General features: G+C 44.6%; 1 protein-coding gene across 1 annotated transcript in view; it reads right to left on the reverse strand.

Moving 5' to 3' along the window:
- REV1 (REV1 DNA directed polymerase) overlaps window positions 1-21,307 on the reverse strand; it is a 429,753-nt gene that overhangs the window by 317,729 nt on the left and 90,717 nt on the right. Inside the window, exon 3 of the mRNA XM_069204390.1 lies at window positions 141-273. Coding sequence (XP_069060491.1) covers window positions 141-273 — 133 coding nt within the window. The remainder of the gene's footprint in view (window positions 1-140; window positions 274-21,307) is intronic.

Below are 21,307 nucleotides of genomic sequence, written 5' to 3' on the forward strand. Positions count from 1 at the left end.
AACAGGATTCTTTTTTAAAAGCATTCTTAAAGTTAATTGAAAGAACAGGAGGAAAGTTCATTTTGCAGGTCCACTTTTGAAGTGTAAACTGTCATAATAGTTTAAGCCTACGTAATGTAAAAAGGAATACAGATCCATACCTGTGTAACCGTTCACATAGATTGCTACACCACTGAAGAGAGCAGACGCTGCACCATCTCTGTGCTGCTGCTTTGGTGCATCGGATCGAAACTGTTCTTCTAGTTTCTGTACCTTGACAGCCATATACCCACCCTAAGAAGTAGAAAAGGATATCACAGGAAGCATGCTTTTATTGTTTGCTTTATGTCATATTAAGGCAAAAAACGAAGAATTATGAGAACAAAACTACTTATGTCCATAAACATCTGTTCACAAAAATAATCTATTCACTGAAAAAAAACAAAGGTTAGAGTGACTTTATGGTTACTTGAAAATGTCAGTTAAAAATACCATTTAAACTAAAATAAATAAAAAAAAAATTAAAACTGAAATTCACTTGTTATAGTTAACTGAAGTAAGCATAACTCACACCCTCCCCATGCAGAGTGATGTCAATGATGTAATTTCAGATTTCGTCATTACTATAACTTCACTTTAACCTTTGGTTTTTCAGTGAATTTCTAAGGTTTTTATTTAAAGTTAAGTAAGGTGTTACCATACCTAACTATAAAGTCACTTTTAGCTGTGTTTTTGTTTTCAATGAATTTCTGAGGTTTTAACACAGAGTCACAATGTAAATTGATATCATTCTAAAAAGGCAGACTGCTGGCTTTGTCAAAGGGGCAATACCCCAAAATATAAAAGGGAGACCCATTGGGTTTAACATGGGATCAGTTGGCACATCGCTACTTGTTTTATCAAAAAGGCACCACAATACGTTATCAATAACCATAATAGAATATATTCCTTCTAAATGGATAAATGGTAATGGCATAATAATTGTCACAAAAAAATTTAAAATACCGGATTTGCATTCAAAATAACCATAAACATGTGCTTGAGTCTTTCTTTAACACTTTTTCTGTAATCTTCTTTTTATTTACATTTTGTAAAACAGTACAGGCATATTTAATCAATAAGCATCATAGACTACTCAATACAACTCCATCCCCTTTGTCGTTTGTCCCCAGCAGGGGTAAGTGTTACATTGTTCAATTGGAATACTCCGCTCTCAGGGACGCTTGTCATCATGCAAGGTTGTAAGCGTAGCCAGTATGTACAGTAAAAGAAAGTTTAAAAATGATAGTAAACAGGTTAACATACAACAAACAAACCATCCCTGGTCGTGTCCAAAGTAGCAAAGAGGAGTCGGTGGTTGTGGGTCTCCCGCTCGAGGCCCACAGGGGTCCTCTCCAGTCCCCCCATCTCAGATTCCAGTTTCTAGATATGGAATAGGTTCAAGGCCCTTAGCCTGGGGCTGCAAGTCGAGAGGGGAAGCCCCCTGGAAAGAAACCAAACCAGGGGATCCCATATGCAATCAAAACGTCTGCGCGAGCCCTCCCCTTTATCAACCAGACGCTCCATGGCAAGACTTTTCCACAACCGAGTGAACCACAAAGCTATAGGGGGTGGGTCCGCTTTTTACCAGAAGGATGCTAGGGTTGTCTTCGCCACCCCCAAAGCCAGCCACAGGATAGCCCGGTCCCCGTAGTTCTTGGGCTCGGAGGCCCAAAAGGGCATGCTCCATCGTGATCGGAATGGGATATCCCAGCATCTCTTTCAGATGAGAGAATTTCGTTCCAATAGGGGTGAATCGTTGGGCAGTCCCACCATATGTGTTTAAAGTCTCCCAGCATGCCACAGCTGCTCCAACATCTCTCGGACACCTGAGGGTAAAGTTTCTTAAGTTTCTCAGGATATGGAAACCAATTATAAAGCAGTTTGTAGTGAGCCTCCCTAGCTGCCATGGAGCGCTTGTGCTTGGGTATATCTTGATATAGATAGCGCCATCGGTCCTCCTCCACCGAAGCACCCAAGACGTGCTCCCAGAAGGGGATGTGTCGAGGAGTCGGCGCGGTTTGTGCCATAGCTAGTATAGAGTATAGCGTAGAAATATTGCCCTTTGCACAAATCTCTCCACTGGGAGAAGATACCTTGTAGCTGCTTCCTTTATATGTGGCTGCGTGACCCAGTGCACTAACTGTGTGTAATGGTAACGTTCGGATTGTGGGAGTTGGAAGTCCCTACAGCAATTATTGAAGGTCCTAAGTTGATTTCCATGGTATAGATCTGCAATGCGTAAGCAGCCCCCTTCTCTCCATCGATCAAAGGGTCCCGGAAATTCCCCTGGTGGGAATGCCTTGTTAAGGTGGATAGGGGTGTGTGGTGAGGGGAAGGAAGTAAGCCCATAGATTTTAGTTACCTTGTCCCAAACTTTTAGGGTAGTGGCGGTGGGTGTGCTAATGTATGCGTTTGGTGGTCGTGCCCCCTTAGGCTTCCATGGGATATCCCACAAGGTCTTGCCTGTCACCGCTCTGTCCATGTGTAGCCAAATCTTATCTGACTCTCGGAGGGAAAACTCAGCTAAGACCCGCAGTTGTGCTGCTCTATAATATAGCAGGAGATCCGGGAGCGCCAACCCGCCCCTCTCTCTGGGGCGCACCAGTACTCTGTATGAAATCCTAGCTCTTGTACTCTGCCAAATGAATTTCATGAATAGCGTTCGAATCTCCGCAAAGAAATCCAGGGGGATCTCAATGGGGAGGCTCTGAAAGAGATATATAAATCTATGGAGCACAGTAATTTTACTACTATTGATGCACCCCAGCCAGGATAGCCATAACGGGGACCACCTCCTGAAGTCGTCTCGTAGAGACCTAATCAAATGGGGGTAGTTAGCTCTAAACAGAGCAGCCACCTGGGGGGCAATCCGAATGCCTAAGTAGGTAATGTCACTCTTGGCCCAAGCAAATGGGGTCAGGGAGGCTATCTGGGTCATTACTCCAGCGGGCAGTGTCAGATTGAGGAGATAGGACTTCCCCGTGTTTACCCTGAACCCCGCCACTTGTTCAAAACGTGTCAGTTCTTCCTGTATGGCTAAAAGAGATGCGCGGGGCTCCGTGACAAACAATAAAATGTTGTCTGCAAATAGGGACATTTTATGTGAATCTGCGCCAAATTTAATGCCTGGGCACTCCGGGCATCCCCTCACCCGCACTGCCAAGGGCTCGACACTGGGCGCAAAGAGCAGAGGGGAAAGGGGGCATGCCTGCCTCGTGCCTTGAAAGAGATCAAAAAATTCAGATGTTACCCCATTGACCGAGACGCAGGATCTAGGGCAGGCATAGTTGCTCATCAACATGGACATAAATTGTTCCCCAAATCCAAACCGTCTCATGGTTGCCACTAAAAAAGACCACTCAACCCGGTCAAACGCCTTCTCTGCGTCCAAGGCCAATAGGAGCACCGGGACCTTTTCCTTGTGTACCTTTTGTGTACCTTTTCCATTAAGTGGATGACACGCCTTAAGTTGTCATGAGTCTGGCTACCTTTAATAAAACCAGACTGGTCTGGATGCATCAGTTCTGGCATCACATCCTCCAGCCTCTGCGCCAGGATTTTAGAGTATAATTTGGCATCCAGGTTCAACAGGGCAATGGGCCCTTGGGTATGAGAATGATCAGAGCCTCCCCCATGGATGGGGACACCGCCCCTTCCCCTCGTATATAATTAAACAGTACTGCAAGCTGACCCGCTAGTTCCGCACCGAAGGTTTTATAAAAAAGGGCTGTAAAACAGTCAGGGCTCGGAACCTTATGTAGGGGAAGGGTGTCAATGGCCGCATGTACTTCCTGCCCAATAAAGGGTGCCTCTAGCATGTAATTCGTCTCGTGAGGGACCTGCGGTAGGTGGACTGAGCGCAAATAAGACTCTTGGGCGTGGGTGGGTGGGTGGTCTGATTGATAAAGACGCTCATAGAATCGTCTAAATGCCCTCGCCTTCCCCTCTTCAGTGAGGTGTTCCCCGTGCTCGTCTTTGACCTGTTCAATATAGTCTCAGGCCTGTTGGACTCGAAGCTGTCCTGCTAAGGGGGTGCCTATCTTGTTGCCCTTGTTGAAATGGGCTTTCCTTAATCTCAACATGGTCTTCTCTGCCCTAGTTGTATGTGTAGCCTGCAGTTTACCTTTGAAGGTTGCCACCTTCCTTTGAGCTTGCCAAGTCGGGGATAATTTATGGTCGCGTTCAGCTACCTTAAATTCGCTTTCCAAAAGGAGTTGGTCTTTAATCTTTAATCTGTGCATGGCAGCGGCAAGCGCAATGCATTTACCCCTTATAACCGCCTTAAAGGCATCCCAGACAGTGTAAGGGTTAGTATCACCCACCCCATTATGTTGGAAATATTCCCTAATCGCTAGTCGCAAATCCTTACGGGATGTTGCGTCACGGGTAAGCACCCCTGGAAAGTACCAGGGCTTGGATGGTTTGCGTGCTATTGACCAATTTAAACCTACCATCACCGGTGCGTGGCCTGAAATGACAATTGGATTAATAGCTACATTCGAAACGGTCTGTCTTAGCGGTTTGCTCAAAAATACATAGTCTATCCGTGAATATGAGCGGTGGGTAGGTGAGAAGAAGGTGTAATCCCTCTCCATAGGCTTCAGGGCCTGCCAGGAGTCAAACATCCCCAAACGGCGAAAGGAGGATTTCACTGATTTGGCAAAAGCACTCGTTTGTGATCTCTGTGAGTGCGTTGTGTCTAATGTTGGGTCCCATACCAGGTTAAAGTCTCCCATCAGGATAACTTCGCCCTCGGCAAAGCCCTCTAGCTTGCTCAGGAACTGTAACAGAAATTGGGTTTGACCGCTGTTAGGAGCGCAGACAGTAGCTATCGCACAAAGTTTCTCGTACAGGCTGCCCTTCAACATCAGGAACCGTCCCTCCTTATCTTTCTTAGACCCTATTTCCTTAAAGTGGATGGATCTGCCAAACAGTAGCGCCACATCCCGCAGTGTTTTGTGGGAGCTGAGGCTAAGGCAATTTCAGGGTAGTGTTTGTGACGAAGACAGTGTCCCTCCCCCCTCTTCAAATGTGTTTCTTATAGGGCCACTATATCGTACCAATGATCTTCAAGGTATTTTTTCAATTGAGAACGTTTATTGGGGGGAGTTGAGGCCCTTCACATTCCATGAATGTAGTTCCAGCATTATCTCTGTGAAACATCAACGTTCTCACCCCGGCCCCCAGTAGTATCTCCAATACCCCGCATTGTGTTTCCCGCCCTCCTCCTCTGGGAACATTTAATCAGCTCAGGCGCTTTCCCCTGACTCTTTGCACATTGACATGGATGGTAAACATTAAACAACTTGAAAGAACATCTCCGAAAGAAAAGTACAAACAAGATCTTGGCAGTATACAACCACCGAATGTCCTACAAACTTCATGTCGTGGATAGGATCCAGTTCTGTCTCATCTCTCCCCCCGGGCCCGAACATGTCAACGGGCAGCACAAAGGCGAGCCCCCTGTCTCCCGGTGACCAGCAAAGACAGAGTATGCTCGAGAGGTAAGTGACACTGAGACCTGAAGCGTGCAGACCACATCCACACTTTCCCGTTGAGGGGGGGAACCTCCCCGTCCTTACAGTTCCCCTGGATTAGGGATGTGCCCCCCTCCCCACAGGGAGGAGGCACAAAGAGGGTGTAGCCACCCTCAAGGACAGTAGCCATTGGCTACTGCCCTCCCAGACCTAAACACCCCCCTAAATTGAGTATTTAGGGGCTCCCAGAACCAAGGAAGATAGATTCCTACAACCTAAAGAAGAAGAAGGACTGCTGACCTGAAGCCCTGCAGTGAAGACGGAGACAACAACTGATTTGGTCCCAGCTCCACCAGCCTGTCTCCCTACTTCGAAGAAAACTGCAACAGCGACTACCCTGCATCTAAAGGACCAAGAAGGTCCCGAGAACAGTGGCCCTGTTCAAGAAACTGCAACTTTTTTTAAACAAAGAAGCAACTTTTAAAGACAACACGTTTCCCGCCGGAAGCGTGAGACTTTCCACTCTGCACCCGACGCCCCTGGCTCGACCGGCAGAAAACTAACACTACAGGGAGGAATCCCCGGCGACTGCAAGCCCGTGAGTAGCCAGAGTTGACCCCCGTGAGCTCCCACAGCGACGCCTGCAGAGGAAATCCAGAAGCTCCCCCTGACCGCGACTGCCTGCTTCAAGGAATCCGACGCCTGGAAACCACACTGCACCCGCAGCCCCCAGGACCTGAAGGAACCGAACTCCAGTGCAGGAGCGACCCCCAGGCGAGCCCAGGTATTGGCTACCCCGGGGAGCCCCCCCCGTGCCTGCCTGCATCGTTGAAGAGACCCCCGGGTCTCCCCATTGATTCCTATTGAAAACCCGACGCCTGTTTGCACTCTGCACCCAGCCGCCCCTGTGCCGCTGAGGGTGTACTTTCTGTGCCTGCTTGTGTCCCCCCCCCCCCCCGGTGCCCTACAAAACCCCCCTGGTCTGCCCTCCGAAGTCGCAGGTACTTACCTGCTGGCAGACTGAAACCCGGGCACCCCTATTTCCATTGAAGCCTATGTGTTTTGGGCACCACTTTGACCTCTGCACGTGACCGGCCCTGAGCTGCTGGTGTGGTAACTTTGGGGTTGCCTTGAACCCCCAACGGTGGGATACCTTGGACCCAACTTTAAACCCTGTAAGTGTTTTACTTACCTGTGAACTTAACATTTACTTACCTCCCCCAGGAACTTTTGATTTTTGCACAGTGTCCACTTTTAAAATAGCTTATTGCCATTTTTGTCAAAACTGTACATGCTATTGTGATAATTCAAAGTTCCTAGAATACCTGAGTGAAATACCTTTCATTTAAAGTATTGTTTTTAAATCTTGAACCTGTGGTTCTTAAAATAAACTAAGAAAATATATTTTTCTATACAAAAACCTATTGGCCTGGAGTTGTCTCTGAGTGTGTGTTCCTCATTTATTGCCTGTGTGTGTACAACAAATGCTTAACACTACCCTCTGATAAGCCTACTGCTCGACCACACTACCACAAAATAGAGCATTAGAATTATCTCTTTTTGCCACTATCTTACTTCTAAGGGGAACCCTTGGACTCTGTGCACACTATTTTTTACTTTGAAATAGTATAGAAGGAGCCAACTTCCTACATGCAGCAAGTGCTGTATGTCCCTGTAAACATGTTTTTAGGTTTAGCCCATCATCAGCAGGGAGCAGCATTGACTAGGGGCTTGCTTGGAATGCCGCCAAATGTCTTCTCAGGTTTAAGTACCGCTCATGGCGCACAGGTGCCTCCCAAGGCTCGTTAGCTGTGGCTCAAGGGAGCCGTCAAAAGTTTGTTTCAGGCCTGCCACTGCAGTGCCTGTGTGGGCAGTTTACTGCCACAATGACTTGGCAAGTCAAACTACTTGTTAAGGCCTAAACTCCCTTCATACTATACCCACGTCACTCTAAGGTAGGCACTAGATAGTCCTATGGGCAGGGTGCTGTGTATGTAAAAGGTAGGACATATATTTGTATGTGTTACATGTCCCAGTAGTGACAAACAGCCTATTTAAGTTCTCACTACTGTCAGTGCAGCTCCTCTCATAGATTTGCATTGGGGATTTCCTTACATATGTATAAGTGGCAATTTCTGATCTATGAGGTGTAGTGTGGGCATGTTTGGAATGGTGGTGACAAATCATGCTTACTGGGACTGAGGGATTTTTCATTACTATTTCAGAAATACCACTTTTAGAAAGTAGGCATTTATCTGTGCTTATAACTCTAGTGCTTGGCAGCCTTACACCAATCCACGCCTGGGGCAGAGCGACAGCTCCACTTGATGCATACTTTCCAGACAGCCACAACACAGGAAGGTCTGGGTGTGACAGAAGTGGCATCTGCATATCGATAGTCATCCTGGGCCGGTGAAAGGGAGGGTCGTTCACACCTTACATGTCAATAGGTTGTGTCTTGCCCTCACACAATGGACAGATTAGCCCCTACTGATGTCTGGAGACGGGGCTCGGTTGAAATGGTGCTGTGCTTCACTTTAAAGAGTCCCTTTGTGCCACCTCCAAGTGCCTCCCAAGCAGCCCAGTGCAGGAGATGCACAGTTTCCTGCTCCTTGGTTTGTCTAACTCAGTGTGAGAACAGCGCTTTCATAATTAGTGCATTAGCACAGGGTGAGCATTTTCCTTAGTTTCTTGGTTGCTCCCTGTCTTTTCTGGAGAATAGAGCATGGCGAGCTCTTGTCAGCATGTGTAGAGCGCAGCTTTGCTGGTCCTCCCTGACAACTGCCACACTGTGGAATTTCCCTCAGAGCACACCCCCACCAAAACAGTTAGGCTGCGTGTGCGTACGTCCTAGAAAACTACAATTGCCTGCTTAGGATATCCACTCATGGGTCTATAGTGCCCTGGGATGAGGCGTGTGTTTCACTGATACTAAGATGTTTGTGGGAACACTTAGCACGCTATGTGTGGGATTAGTGTATTTCATGTCCAGATGTTATAACATATGTTGTTTTGACGTTTGCACTGTCAGGATTATGAGTATTATTTCAGGACTGCATAATAAGCCCAGTAATTATGTTTTGGTGACATGTGCAAACCAGAAACCGTTTGCTCTTATTATACGGGCTGTACTGTTTATGACTATGGCCTAATACCCGTAATAAATCTGGATTATGATGTTCTAGTTTATTCATGTGTTCATAATATAAGATACCTATCATTTATAATACTGTGTGGAGACTCTTTTGTGTGTCACTGGTGTGAGTGTGTTGTGCAAACACTTTACACATGACCTCTGGGGATAAGCTTGACTGCTCTTGGCCAAACTACTCAGGGTGAGCACAGGTTATCTTTGGTGTGTAACTTACATGCCCTGACTATAGTGGTGGGTTTGTAACTATATTATATATATATATATATATATATATTTTATAATTAGGTTCATGTTTTGGCTAAAGAAAAACAATAGAAATTCAGCAGTTATGTTTCTGCTTATGCTAAGAAACTATAGCTAGTAGCCGAAACTTACTTAAACGGCACAAGGTATAGTTTCTTCAGATAAGTATAAAAGTAAGTATAACTAGAACTGCTGAATTTTTTACTGTCTGAGGCAGGGGTTGGGTGCGTGTGTGTGTGGCCGCTGAGCCACGCAGTGGATCTGTAGATCAACCAATATATATATATATATATATATATATATATATATATATATATATATATAAAAATAATCTGGGCAATTTATGCTCGCGAGGGGTCCCTCAGAGACCCCTTCATGTGTCCTATGGGGTCAGGATACCTCTACCCTGACCTATTACGTGAATTTGCACCTCCCCTCCCCTAGGCCAACCGAGAAACAAAATGGCAGCCACAACTTTTCGCTCAGGTTGCTGTCAGCCAATGAGGACCTTCCTTTTTACCCAGATCTCCGCGAGTGGACCCACAATGGATCCGCTTCCCTTGATATCTATATTTTTTCTTTCTTTAAAAACTCTGAAACTACTGAACAGATTTACCCCCAAATCACAAAAAGCACAATCTAGGGACCAAGATCTAGCTTTCTGCCAAATTTGGCATAATTCCGTTTAGCGGTTCAGGCTGTAGCCATATCTAAAACCTCCCATAGACATTGCATGGGGAAAAGTGTTTTTGGATTTCCTCCTTTTTCTCGGCCCCTGATTGACAAATTATGACAGACAGCACCTAAAGTATCACTGCTTTTGAAAATGTTGGCAAGATTCCTCAAACGTCGCCAAAGTCATTAGCAAGACAAAAAACGCTTCCTCTATGGGAAAAGTTGGTCCTAACTATAGCTACCTAAAGCCAGTAGATAATTATATTTTATATATATATATATATATATATATATATATATATATATATATATATATATATATATATATCCATCCATATCCTACTGGCAGTCACCAGTAGGTAGTCAAAGTTAGGATCTAGGATCAATTGAAAAAGCATTTTATGAATTGCCTATGTTTGGCACTGTTTGACGAATCTTCACAATTTTTTTCAAAACAGGTGTGCTTGAGAATCTTGTTGTGCATTGGAGGTTTTGGGGTGATCTAACAAGCTGGCCCGAAAAAAAGGAGGGGGGTAATTTGGTGTTTTAAAAAAAAAAGTGCATTTCCCATTTTAATTTTTATGGGGATTTTAGACACAACTTCAGCCCAAACAGCTGGATGGAATTACACCAAATATGGCAGAAAGGTAGCTCTTGTTCCTGAAAGAGTGCTTTTTGTTATTTGGTGTTAATCCGTTCAGTAGTTTTGGAAATATTAAAAGAAAATCTATTTTTTATCTGGAGGCACAAAGGCTTTGCGAATAATCCAGTGCAGTCAACGCCTGTCATGCTACGACCAGGCCTTGCAGCCAAACCCAGTCACACACTGGCAAAAGATGTGCGCGGCACGGGGTTCAGTGTTTGTAGGGGGGTTAGCTGCCGTGCATGGCCAAAGGCTGTGAGTGGTGCGGCTTTGGGTGGCCGAAGGCCACGCGTGGCGGTAGTTGAATTACCATAGTAAATAAAATTAAGCTAAAAAAAAACATAGAAATTTACTAGAAAATACCTGAGGTTACAGGGAGGTTATGTTAGGTAATAGAATTTTTAAAAAAACATAGAAATTTACTTAAAAACCCAAAGGTTGCAGGGAAATTATAGTTCGGTTCACATTTTAAGCGTACAAAACCATAGATATTCATATGTTATAGTCTGAGTTATCTCAAGTAACTCTAAATTCTGCCCTAAGCTAACTATAAGTTGATGGAAAAAGCGAACAGAATTTGCCCCACTTCCTAGTTGTCACCGCCATCCTAGAGTTAGCGGTCTAGTTGCTAACCTCCAATTACTTCAAATACCTGATGCCCGCGTGGCATGAGGCTGGCACCAAAGGCAAGTCCGCCTGCGCCTGACTGTCGCCAGGACACCCGCTCCTTTTACTTTGGAGGTCAGTCATTCTTTTAGAATTACCTACTCCTCTGAAGCTTTAAACAAAATTGGCGATTTGCTTTGCGCCTCTAATCTTACAGCCATAGATTGTACCAGTTACTTCTGACTCCACTTAGAAGGCCCACCGGCATGCCTAAAAAACAAGTTACTTAACTTCGGTAACACTTTTTCTGGTGGATACAGTAGCTACCTCCGGATTCCTCACCTTATGGATTCCAGCAATGCACCAGCATTCAACGGAAACTTTCTTCCCATGCATTCAACGGAGACTTGCTTCCCATGCAATTGTGACGAGGACGTCACAATTGCATGGCTCCGCACGCGACTCCGTCTGACTTCACAGTGGCAATAAGAGGTCCACACCGGCGTACTGACGTCAGTTCCCTTTTTTCCGTGCCTTCGATGCTAATGTTTTTTCCTAGCTCTCGAACAGCTACTGTTTCGAAGGTGTCTTATTGTACTTGTTACAATGTATCCGCGTAAGAAATCAGGTTTTAAGCCTTGTCGTGAGTGCAGGTTCGTATGTCAGTCATGGATCCTCATGAACACTGTTTGTGCTGTCTGAGGTCGGACCACGACGTGAAAGGTTGCGTGTCTCGCCAAAGGATGAATCCAAAGGTGTTAAAAGAAAGAGGGGCTAAGCTTTTATTAGCAAAAGTGAAGAGAAAACATAAGAGTCATCGGAGGTCCAAGACAAGGGACTCTTCATCTCATAAGTCGTCGAGATCACACAAGAAGTGGCGCCGGCACGATTTTCGATGCCGTTCTTCTAGAGATCGATCTCAGTCTCCTTCGAGACAACATCGTATGGCGTGGGAGGTCAGTCCGACTGTTACTCCTCAACCTCAGAGTCCTCAGGTTTCTCCAGTGCCATCACTGATAGAGGCGGTCGAGTCCCCGGCGAGTCCTTCGACTCACTTTTCACCTGTGATGGTTCAGGAGCCGGTGGCACCGGTTTCGTATCTGACCCAAGCGCCGCAAGATGAACAGAGGTTTCATGCCTTCCCGACTCCGGGAGCGGATCCGGCAGCTTTTCTAATGATATGTTCATCATTTTTAATAAATCTATGGTCCCTGCTGGTGTAGCGGCTGGTCCCACGGGTCTATTAGCGTTCTCCTTAGGTTCGCTGGCTCCATACAAGTCGGCTCAGTGCCTTTCTATCAGGCTGAAGGTGCTGGTTCGGTGCCGATGACATCGCCTCAAGTGATGCTGACGGCGTCAATACCGGCGCCGGATGGGTCCCGGTCAGGACGGAGTGTATCTCCATCATCTCCTATGCCACGTCCATTTGTCTTGAAGCCGGCATCGTTGACGCGGGCTAACTCTCTGTAGACGCAGAGATTGGAGGCCAGACTGAGATCGATGAGGAGAGCATTCAGGCTGTTGGAAGAGCAAGAATACCAGAGACTATTAGGGGAAGGAGAGATTCCTGAGCCTTTGGGAGAGTTTCAGGGTCTGGACTCAGCTTGTGGACTGGATACCTCCCCTGAGTGGGATCTTTCATCCCTGGGTGAATTTACGGAGGAGGTAGCATCCTATCACACAGTCACAAGGAAGGCTGCAGAATTTTTGGAGCTTCCATTGCCATCTTCGGAAGTAAAGACAAACATTTTGACAGAGGTATTGCATCGTTCCTCCATTTCGGCGGAGCCCCTGCTCCCTGCCTCTTAACTGCCTCTGATTCACCCAGAGAAATCATTGTGAGAGTTCAGTTGGTCAACTATTCCACAGGCATGACAGTTGACACACATATAGGTATGCTGAGAACCAATTTTCACTCCTTACATTCCAAGGATCCTAAATGCTCTAACAGCCTTTTCCATAATGTCAGGTCCTTATCAAAACATGTGATCGAATTCTGAGATCTGTTTTCGTGGTTGTCCCCAGAGGTTGGTTTTCTTACAGAATGCTGGCTGAGTTCAACCACTGTATCGGGCATTAAACTGGCATTCCCTGGTAAATATCATATGTTAAGACTTGACAGAGAAGGGAGGCTAGGTAACAAAGTTTCCATTGTCTTCCAAGATAAAGTTAAGGTCTCACTCCAAGTACTGATTGGGTTGAATTATGCGTTTTTAAAATTGAATTCTCCCGTAACAATTGCTTGACAGGAGCACTTGTGTACCGCCCTCCAGGACCTAAAAAGGATTTCAGCCATCCCTTAACGGAACACATTGTCAGCACAATGTTTTCGTTTATTGGGCGATTTAATTATTAAGGATAAGACTCCTCAAATCCAGAGGTAGCACAGCTCATCTCAAATTTAGTAATGATCTGTCTCCACCAGAAAATCAACTGGTTTACTCACGTCGCAGGTCTTATGTTAGATTTAATTTTAACGAACTCTGAGCTTTTAAACTGTGGGCCCCCCGTCCTCTTCTCAGGTCAGATCATTCCTTGACCTGCTTCCAGATCCCTAAATCAGATGAAACATGAAAAACAAAATGATAAATAATAGAGCATTATGACAAAGGCAACAGGTTTCACCTGACTCCTTTGCCAAAAGAGTGAGTTCACATTTGCCGCCAAGTAGTTAGTTAGTTTAAGCTTAATTAACTTCTATCACAAAGCCTCGAACTCAGCTTTTGATAACATTGGCCCCTCTCAACCTCACACAAATGTCAAGCAAAGAGCTCATGCGCTCTGGTATACCACAGAGCTATAACAAGAGAAATTATCTTGTAAAAAAATAGACACACTGGTGTTTGACCACTAATCAAAATGATAAAGAGGCTTTTAAAGCATACCTCACGGTTTATTGAAACATCAAAATAGCTAAAAAAAAAAAAATATTAAAAAATCATATTACCAACTAAATCGTCCAGGCCAGCATTTCACCTAAAGAGCTATTTAAAGCGCTCAATGATTTTATCAATCCTCACGCCTGCACTCAATACATTCAGACCTCGCTGAAATTATGCAACGCTCTTGCAGGTGTTTCTAATGATAAAATCAACCAGATCTACCAGAATTTCCCCAACTTCCCACAACGGAGCCTCTGTAGCTGAATTGCAACTCTCCTCCCCTTAACTATGTTTATAGCCTAGGAAAGGTTGATTCTTTCTCACCTGAACTAATTCAGAGATTGCTAGAAAAAGCCAAATCTGGCTCTCCTCTGGATTTATGTCCACAAAGGATCTCAGCACTACTCTACATTCAGATTGCACCCTCAACAAATTCTCTGTTTAACTTACCAGTTAACACCTGGAAAACTCCCCTGGCCTGGAAAGTTGCTCAGGTTGCGGCCATACAAAAGAAGGTCAATGTTTCACCTACTAACCTCACAAACTATCGGCCAATCTTGCTGCTTTCACTTTTAGGCAAGTTGCTGGAAGGTCAAATAAATAAACAACTAAGAAAACAATAAGATCCTGGACCCATCACAATCAAGGTTCACATTCTCTCACAGCACAGAGACAGCCTTAGTGGTGGTCATAGACTAGAAAATACTTTCTCTTGATGTTAATGTATCATCTATGCTTGTGCTGCTGTATTTATCTGCAGAATTCTATTCAATACTGTGTCCCACTCCAGGCTACTCCAAAGGCCGTATGAGACTGGAATCCATCGGACAGCTCTACAATGGTTCTGTGACTTCCTAAATAACAGGACTCAAACCATCTCTTTGTGTGCATACAAGTCTAAAACCATTGTGATAGACAAAGAAGTCCCTCAGGGGTCATATTAAAGACCCACTCTTTTTACTATATATGTGTCCCTCCCTTGTCAAAATAATCAGATCCTTTGGATTTGAAATACTATCCTATGCTGATGACACTCAGCTGGGCATCTCGTTTGACAAAGATCTGGCCAAAGTACAAGAACGTTTGTCCAGAGGGATGAACACAATCGTCTGGATAACCAACTATCTATAGCTGAATGCTGGAAAAAAAAAACCTGAGATTATGTTGTTTGGTAAGGCACAACAGCTTGGTCTTCCGACTGGTAGCCTTTAGAATTTGGTGTTGCCCAAACACCCAGACAGCTAGTCAAAAAGCTTGGCGTTAGATTAGACCAAGCCCCAACTATGAAAGAGCAGGTTCTGTCATTGGCACCTGCTATCATATGATGCGCCTGCTAAGAAAAGCTCTTCCTTTCATTCCACTTTCGGCAAAGAAAACCTTTTTTCAGGCATTCATTATCAGCAGATTGGGTTGTGGCAATGCATTGCTATCTTCTGCAAATGAGACCCTATTGACTAAACTACAAGTTGTTCAAAACAACAGCTTGTCTCCTCTGCAATATTCTTTCTGGTTCCGCTTCTACACCTAAGCTGAAAACATTACATTGGCTGCTGTAAGAGAAAGAATAATCTTTAAAATCTGGGGTCAAACACACAATTCTTTAATGGGGAAAGTCCCCAGTATCTAAACCAGAAGCTCAAACACTATTGCCCAGTTAGGCACTTGAGATCCACTGATAAAGCTCTACTCACTGTTACGTGGATCAGACAGTCAACATCTTGGGCTAGGTATTTTCTTATCTGGATCACTCTTATTGGAATGATCTGCCTTACCACATCCAAACATGGACAGATTACATCAAATTTAGGTAACTGCTCAAGACAATCTTTTAACTGAGTCTTACATTTATGCAATCTGGCCTAGCGCTGAGATATGGTGATTTGTGCGTGATATACCACAAAACACACAATACTATATATATATATATATATATATATATATATATATATATATATATATATATATATATATTGGGCTCGGAGTGTTACAAGTTGTTTTTCTTCAAAGAAGTCTTTTCGAGTCACGAGACCGAGGGACTCCTCCCATTTCGACTCCATTGCGCATGGGCGTCGACTCCTTCTTAGATTGTTTTACCCGCAGAGGGTGAGGTAGGAGTTGTGTATGCTAGTAATAGTGCCCATGCAATGGAGTGAATATGTATGTACATAATGAAGTTTAAAGTAATATATTTATAAATTTACAAATGTTCAAGATCAACTTCTAAACGGCTACAGGCTCCCGGGGAGGCGGGTGGGCGCATGTGAATCTGCAGCGACTAATGCCACGAACAGATGTACACTGGGTAAGTGACACTTTCCGTTCGATGGCATGTGTAGCTGCAGATACACATGCTGTGCATAGACTAGTAAGCAGTTATCTCCCCAAAAGCGGTGGTTCAGCCTGTAGGAGTTGAAGTTGTTTGAAACAATGTTCGTAGTACAGCTTGACCTACTGTGGCTTGTTGTGAAGTTAACACATCTACACAGTAGTGTTTGGTAAATGTATGAGGCGTAGACCATGTTGCTGCCTTACATATTTCGTTCATTGGAATATTTCCTAGAAAGGCCATGGTACCACCTTTCTTTCTGGTTGAGTGTGCCTTTGGTGTAATAGGCAGCTCTCTCTTTGCTTTAAGATAGCAGGTTTGAATACACTTAACTATCCATCCAGCAATGCCTTGTTTTGAAATTGGATTTCCTGTATGAGGTTTTTGAAAGGCAATAAATAGTTGTTTTGTTTTTCGAATTAGTTTTGTTCTGTCAATGTAGTACATTAGCGCTCTTTTGATGTCTAATGTATGTAGTGCTCTTTCAGCTACAGAATCTGGCTGTGGGAAGAACACTGGTAATTCTACCGTTTGATTCAAGTGGAACGGTGAGATAACTTTTGGTAAAAATTTTGGATTTGTCCGTAGAACTACTTTATTCTTGTGTATTTGAATAAATGGTTCTTGTATGGTAAATGCTTGAATTTCACTCACCCTTCTTAGAGATGTGATGGCAATCAAAAATGCAACTTTCCACATTAAGTATTGCATTTCACAAGAGAGCATGGGCTCAAAAGGCGGACCCATAAGTCGTGTTAAGACAATGTTGAGGTTCCATGAAGGAACTGGTGGTGTTCTTGGTGGTATAATTCTCTTTAGGCCTTCCATAAACGCTTTTATGACTGGTATCCTAAATAATGAAGTTGAGTGCGTAATTTGCAGGTAAGCTGAAATTGCAGTAAGATGTATCTTTATGGAAGAGAAAGCTAGTTTTGACTTTTGCAAATGTAGTAAGTATCCTACTATATCTTTTGCAGATGTGTGTAAGGGTTGAATTTGATTATTATGGCAGTAATAAACAAATCTTTTCCACTTATTTGCATAGCAGTGTCTAGTGGTAGGCTTCCTAGCTTGTCTTATGACCTCCATACATTCTTGTGTGAGGTCTAAGTGTCCGAATTCTAGGATTTCAGGAGCCAAATTGCTAGATTGAGCGATGCTGGATTTGGATGTCTGATCTGTTGTTTGTGTTGTGTTAACAGATCTGGTCTGTTCGGTAGTTTGACATGAGGTACTACTGAAAGGTCTAGTAGTGTTGTGTACCAAGGTTGTCTTGCCCATGTTGGTGCTATTAGTATGAGTTTGAGTTTGTTTTGACTCAACTTGTTTACTAGATATGGAAGGAGTGGGAGAGGGGGGAAAAGCGTACGCAAATATCCCTGACCAGTTCATCCATAGCGCATTGCCCTGAGACTGATGTTGCGGGTACCTGGATGCGAAGTTTTGGCATTTTGAGTTTTCCTTTGTTGCAAATAGATCTATTTGTGTTGTTCCCCAAATTTGGAAGTAAGTGTTCAGTATTTGGGGGTGAATCTCCCATTCGTGGATCTGTTGGTGATCCCGAGAGAGATTGTCTGCTAACTGATTCTGAATTCCTGGAATAAATTGTGCTATTAGGCGAATGTGGTTGTGAATCGCCCAATGCCATATTTTCTGTGTCAGGAGACACAACTGTGTTGAGTGTGTCTCTCCCTGTTTGTTTAGGTAATACATTGTTGTCCTGTTGTCTGTTTTGACAAGAATGTATTTGTGGGTTATTATGGGTTGAAATGCTTTCAGCGCTAGAAATACTGCTAACAGTTCTAAGTGATTTATGTGAAACTGTCTTTGCTGTATGTCCCATTGCCCTTGGATGCTGTGTTGATTGAGGTGTGCTCCCCACCCTGTCATGGAAGCATCTGTCGTTATCACGTATTGTGGCACTGGGTCTTGGAAAGGCCGTCCTTGGTTTAAATTTATACTGTTCCACCATTGAAGCGAGATGTATGTTTGGCGGTCTATCAACACCAGATCTAGAAGCTGATCCTGTGCTTGTGACCATTGTGATGCTGGGCACTGTTGTAAGGGCCGCATGTGCAACCTTGCATTTGGGACAAAGGCTATGCATGAAGACATCATGCCTAGTAGTTTCATTACCATTTTGACTTGTATCCTTTGTTTTGGATACATGGCCTGTATTACATTGTGAAATGTTTGAACTCTTTGTGGACTTGGAGTGGCAATCCCTTTTGCTGTGTTGATTGTTGCTCCTAAGTATTGCTGTGTTTGACACGGCAGAAGGTGTGACTTTGCGTAGTTGATTGAGAAACCTAGTTTGTGTAGGATTTCTATGACATATTTTGTGTGTTGTGAACACAGTCTTAGCGTGTTGGTTTTGATTAACCAATCGTCCAGGTACGGGAACACATGTATTTGCTGCCTTCTGATATGTGCAGCTACTACTGCCAGGCATTTTGTAAAAACTCTTGGGGCAGTTGTTATTCCGAATGGCAACACTTTGAATTGGTAATGTATCCCTTGGAATACAAACCTTAGGTACTTTCTGTGTGAAGGATGTATTGGTATATGGAAATATGCATCCTTTAGGTCTAGTGTTGTCATGTAGTCTTGTTGTTTGAGCAGTGGGATTACGTCTTGTAAAGTAACCATGTGAAAGTGGTCTGATTTGATGTAGGTATTTAATGTTCTGAGATCTAGTATAGGTCTTAGAGTTTTGTCTTTTTTGGGTATCAGAAAGTACAGTGAGTAAACTCCTGTCTTTAATTGTTGTCTTGGTACTAATTCTATTGCTTCTTTCTGTAGCAAAGCCTGAACTTCTAGTCCTAGAAGATCTATATGTTGTTTTGACATACTGTGTGTTTTCGGTGGGACGTTTGGTGGGAATTTGAGAAATTCTATGCAATAACCATGCTGGATAATTGCTAAGACCCAAGTGTCTGTTGTTATTTCCTCCCAATGTGTGTAAAACTTGGTTAGTCTCCCCCCCACAGGTGTTATGTGTTGGGGATTTGTGACCTTGAAGTCACTGTTTGTTTGGAGGAGTTTTTGGACTTTGGAACTTTCCTCTATTTCTTTGAAATTGTCCTCCTCTATATTGTCCCCGAAAACCTCCCCGCTGATACTGGCTCTGGTAAGTGGGCTTTGTTTGTGAGGTTGTGGCTTCTCTGGTCTGCCCTCGAAACCCCCCTCGAAATTGTGTCTTTCGAAATGTGCTTCTGCTCTGCGGGGAGTAGAGTGCGCCCATGGCTTTGGCCGTGTCAGTGTCTTTCTTAAGTTTTTCTATTGCAGTGTCCACCTCCGGCCCAAACAACTGCTGTCCGTTGAATGGCATATTCAGCACAGCTTGCTGTATCTCTGGTTTAAATCCTGATGTACGCAGCCATGCATGTCTCCTTATTGTTACTGCTGTGTTGACAGTTCTAGCAGCTGTGTCTGCAGCATCCATTGCTGACCGTATCTGATTATTGGAGATACTCTGTCCCTCTTCTACCACTTGCTGCGCTCTTTTTTGGAACTCTTTTGGTAAATGTTCAATAAAGTGTTGCATCTCATCCCAATGGGCCCTATCATATCTGGCTAACAAAGATTGCGAATTTGCAATATGCCACTGGTTTGCTGCCTGTGCCGCCACCCTTTTGCCTGCAGCATCGAATTTTCTACTTTCTTTATCTGGAGGTGGTGCATCTCCTGAAGTATGAGAGTTGGCTCTTTTGCACGCTGCTCCAACTACAACAGAGTCTGGTGTTAGCTGTTGTGTGATGTACACTGGGTCTGTTGGTGGCGGTTTATATTTTTTATCTACTCTTGGAGTAATGGCTCTCCCTTTGACAGGCTCCTCAAACACTTGTTTGGAGTGTTTTAGCATTCCGGGTAACATCGGAAGACTCGGATATTGACTGTGTGTAGACGACAGTGTATTAAAAAGAAAGTCGTCTTCAATGGGTTCTGAATGAAGGCTGACATTGTGAAATGCCGCTGCTCTCGATACCACTTGAGCGTAGCCTGTACTATCCTCTGGTGGCGAAGGTCTCGCTGGATAGCATTGAGGACTATTATCTGACGCTGGTGCGTCATAAAGGTCCCATGCGTCAGGGTGACTCATTCCTGTATGAGTTGGGGATTGCATCATTGGTGGAGTGGCTACCGGTGATGGTTGCGGAGAGTGATGTGGGGATGGTGGTGGTGTTACTTGTTTAGCCACCTTTGCGTGTGGCTGTTTGTCCTTGTCTTGGAAGGCAAGTTTACGTTTCATTTTGATTGGAGGAAGAGTGCTGATCTTCCCCGTATCTTTTTGAATAAAGAGCCACCTTTGTGTGTGATCTGGCTCTATTGTCTCTAATTCTTGTCCAAATCTGTGTGTCTTCATTTGTGAGGACAGTCCTTGTTCCTCTGAATAGGAACTTATTTTTGGTTCCGAGGCCGGATGTTTCGGTACCGAAACCTTTTCGGCTGCTTTTTTCAGCTCCGACGAAACCTTCTTTACTTTAGGCGTCGTGCCCTCTCGGTGCCAACCCATTTCGGTGCCGCTGTCTCGATGCCGAATCTTCTCGGAGCCACTCTCTCAGGCCCGAGATTGCTGTGTGCCGGTATCTCGACCGGAGTCGGATGACTTCGACACCAGCTCGCCCTTTTTCGGTGCCGATGGACAGTCACCTATTTTTCGGGTTAAGCCATGGCCTGTTGGCGGTGGCGTCCCCTGGGCTTTAGCGGTCTTCTCGTGAGTTCTTTGTTTCGACGTCTTACTCACGGTTTTCGGCATTTCTTCTGGATCGATCTCCTCCGAGTCCGAATACTGGGTGGAGAATGTTTCTTCCTCCTCCTCGAAACGCCCTTGTCCTGTCGGCGCCGACGCCATTTGCAGTCTTCTTGCTCTTCGGTCCCGGAGTGTCTTCCTGGACCGAAACGCTCGACAGGCCTCACAAGTATCCTCCTTGTGTTCTGGTGACAAACACAAGTTACAGACCAGGTGTTGATCTGTATATGGATACTTGTTATGGCATTTTGGACAGAAGCGGAATGGGGTCCGTTCCATCAGCCTTGAAGAGACACGTGGCTGGGCCGACCAGGCCTCGACGGGGGATCGAAAAAACCCCGAAGGGCCACCGGAGCTCTTCTTAATTCGGTGTCTATCTGTTGTGACTAACCCGATACCGAACGCAAACAATACCGACGATTTTTCCGAGATTCTAACTAACTTTCCGACCCGAAACACGGAGCGAAAAGGAACACTCCGAGCCCAACACCAGATGGCGGGATGTGCACAGCATGTGTATCTGCAGC

Source organism: Pleurodeles waltl, chromosome 8, assembly GCF_031143425.1.
Source record: "Pleurodeles waltl isolate 20211129_DDA chromosome 8, aPleWal1.hap1.20221129, whole genome shotgun sequence".
Lineage (NCBI taxonomy): Eukaryota > Metazoa > Chordata > Amphibia > Caudata > Salamandridae > Pleurodeles > Pleurodeles waltl.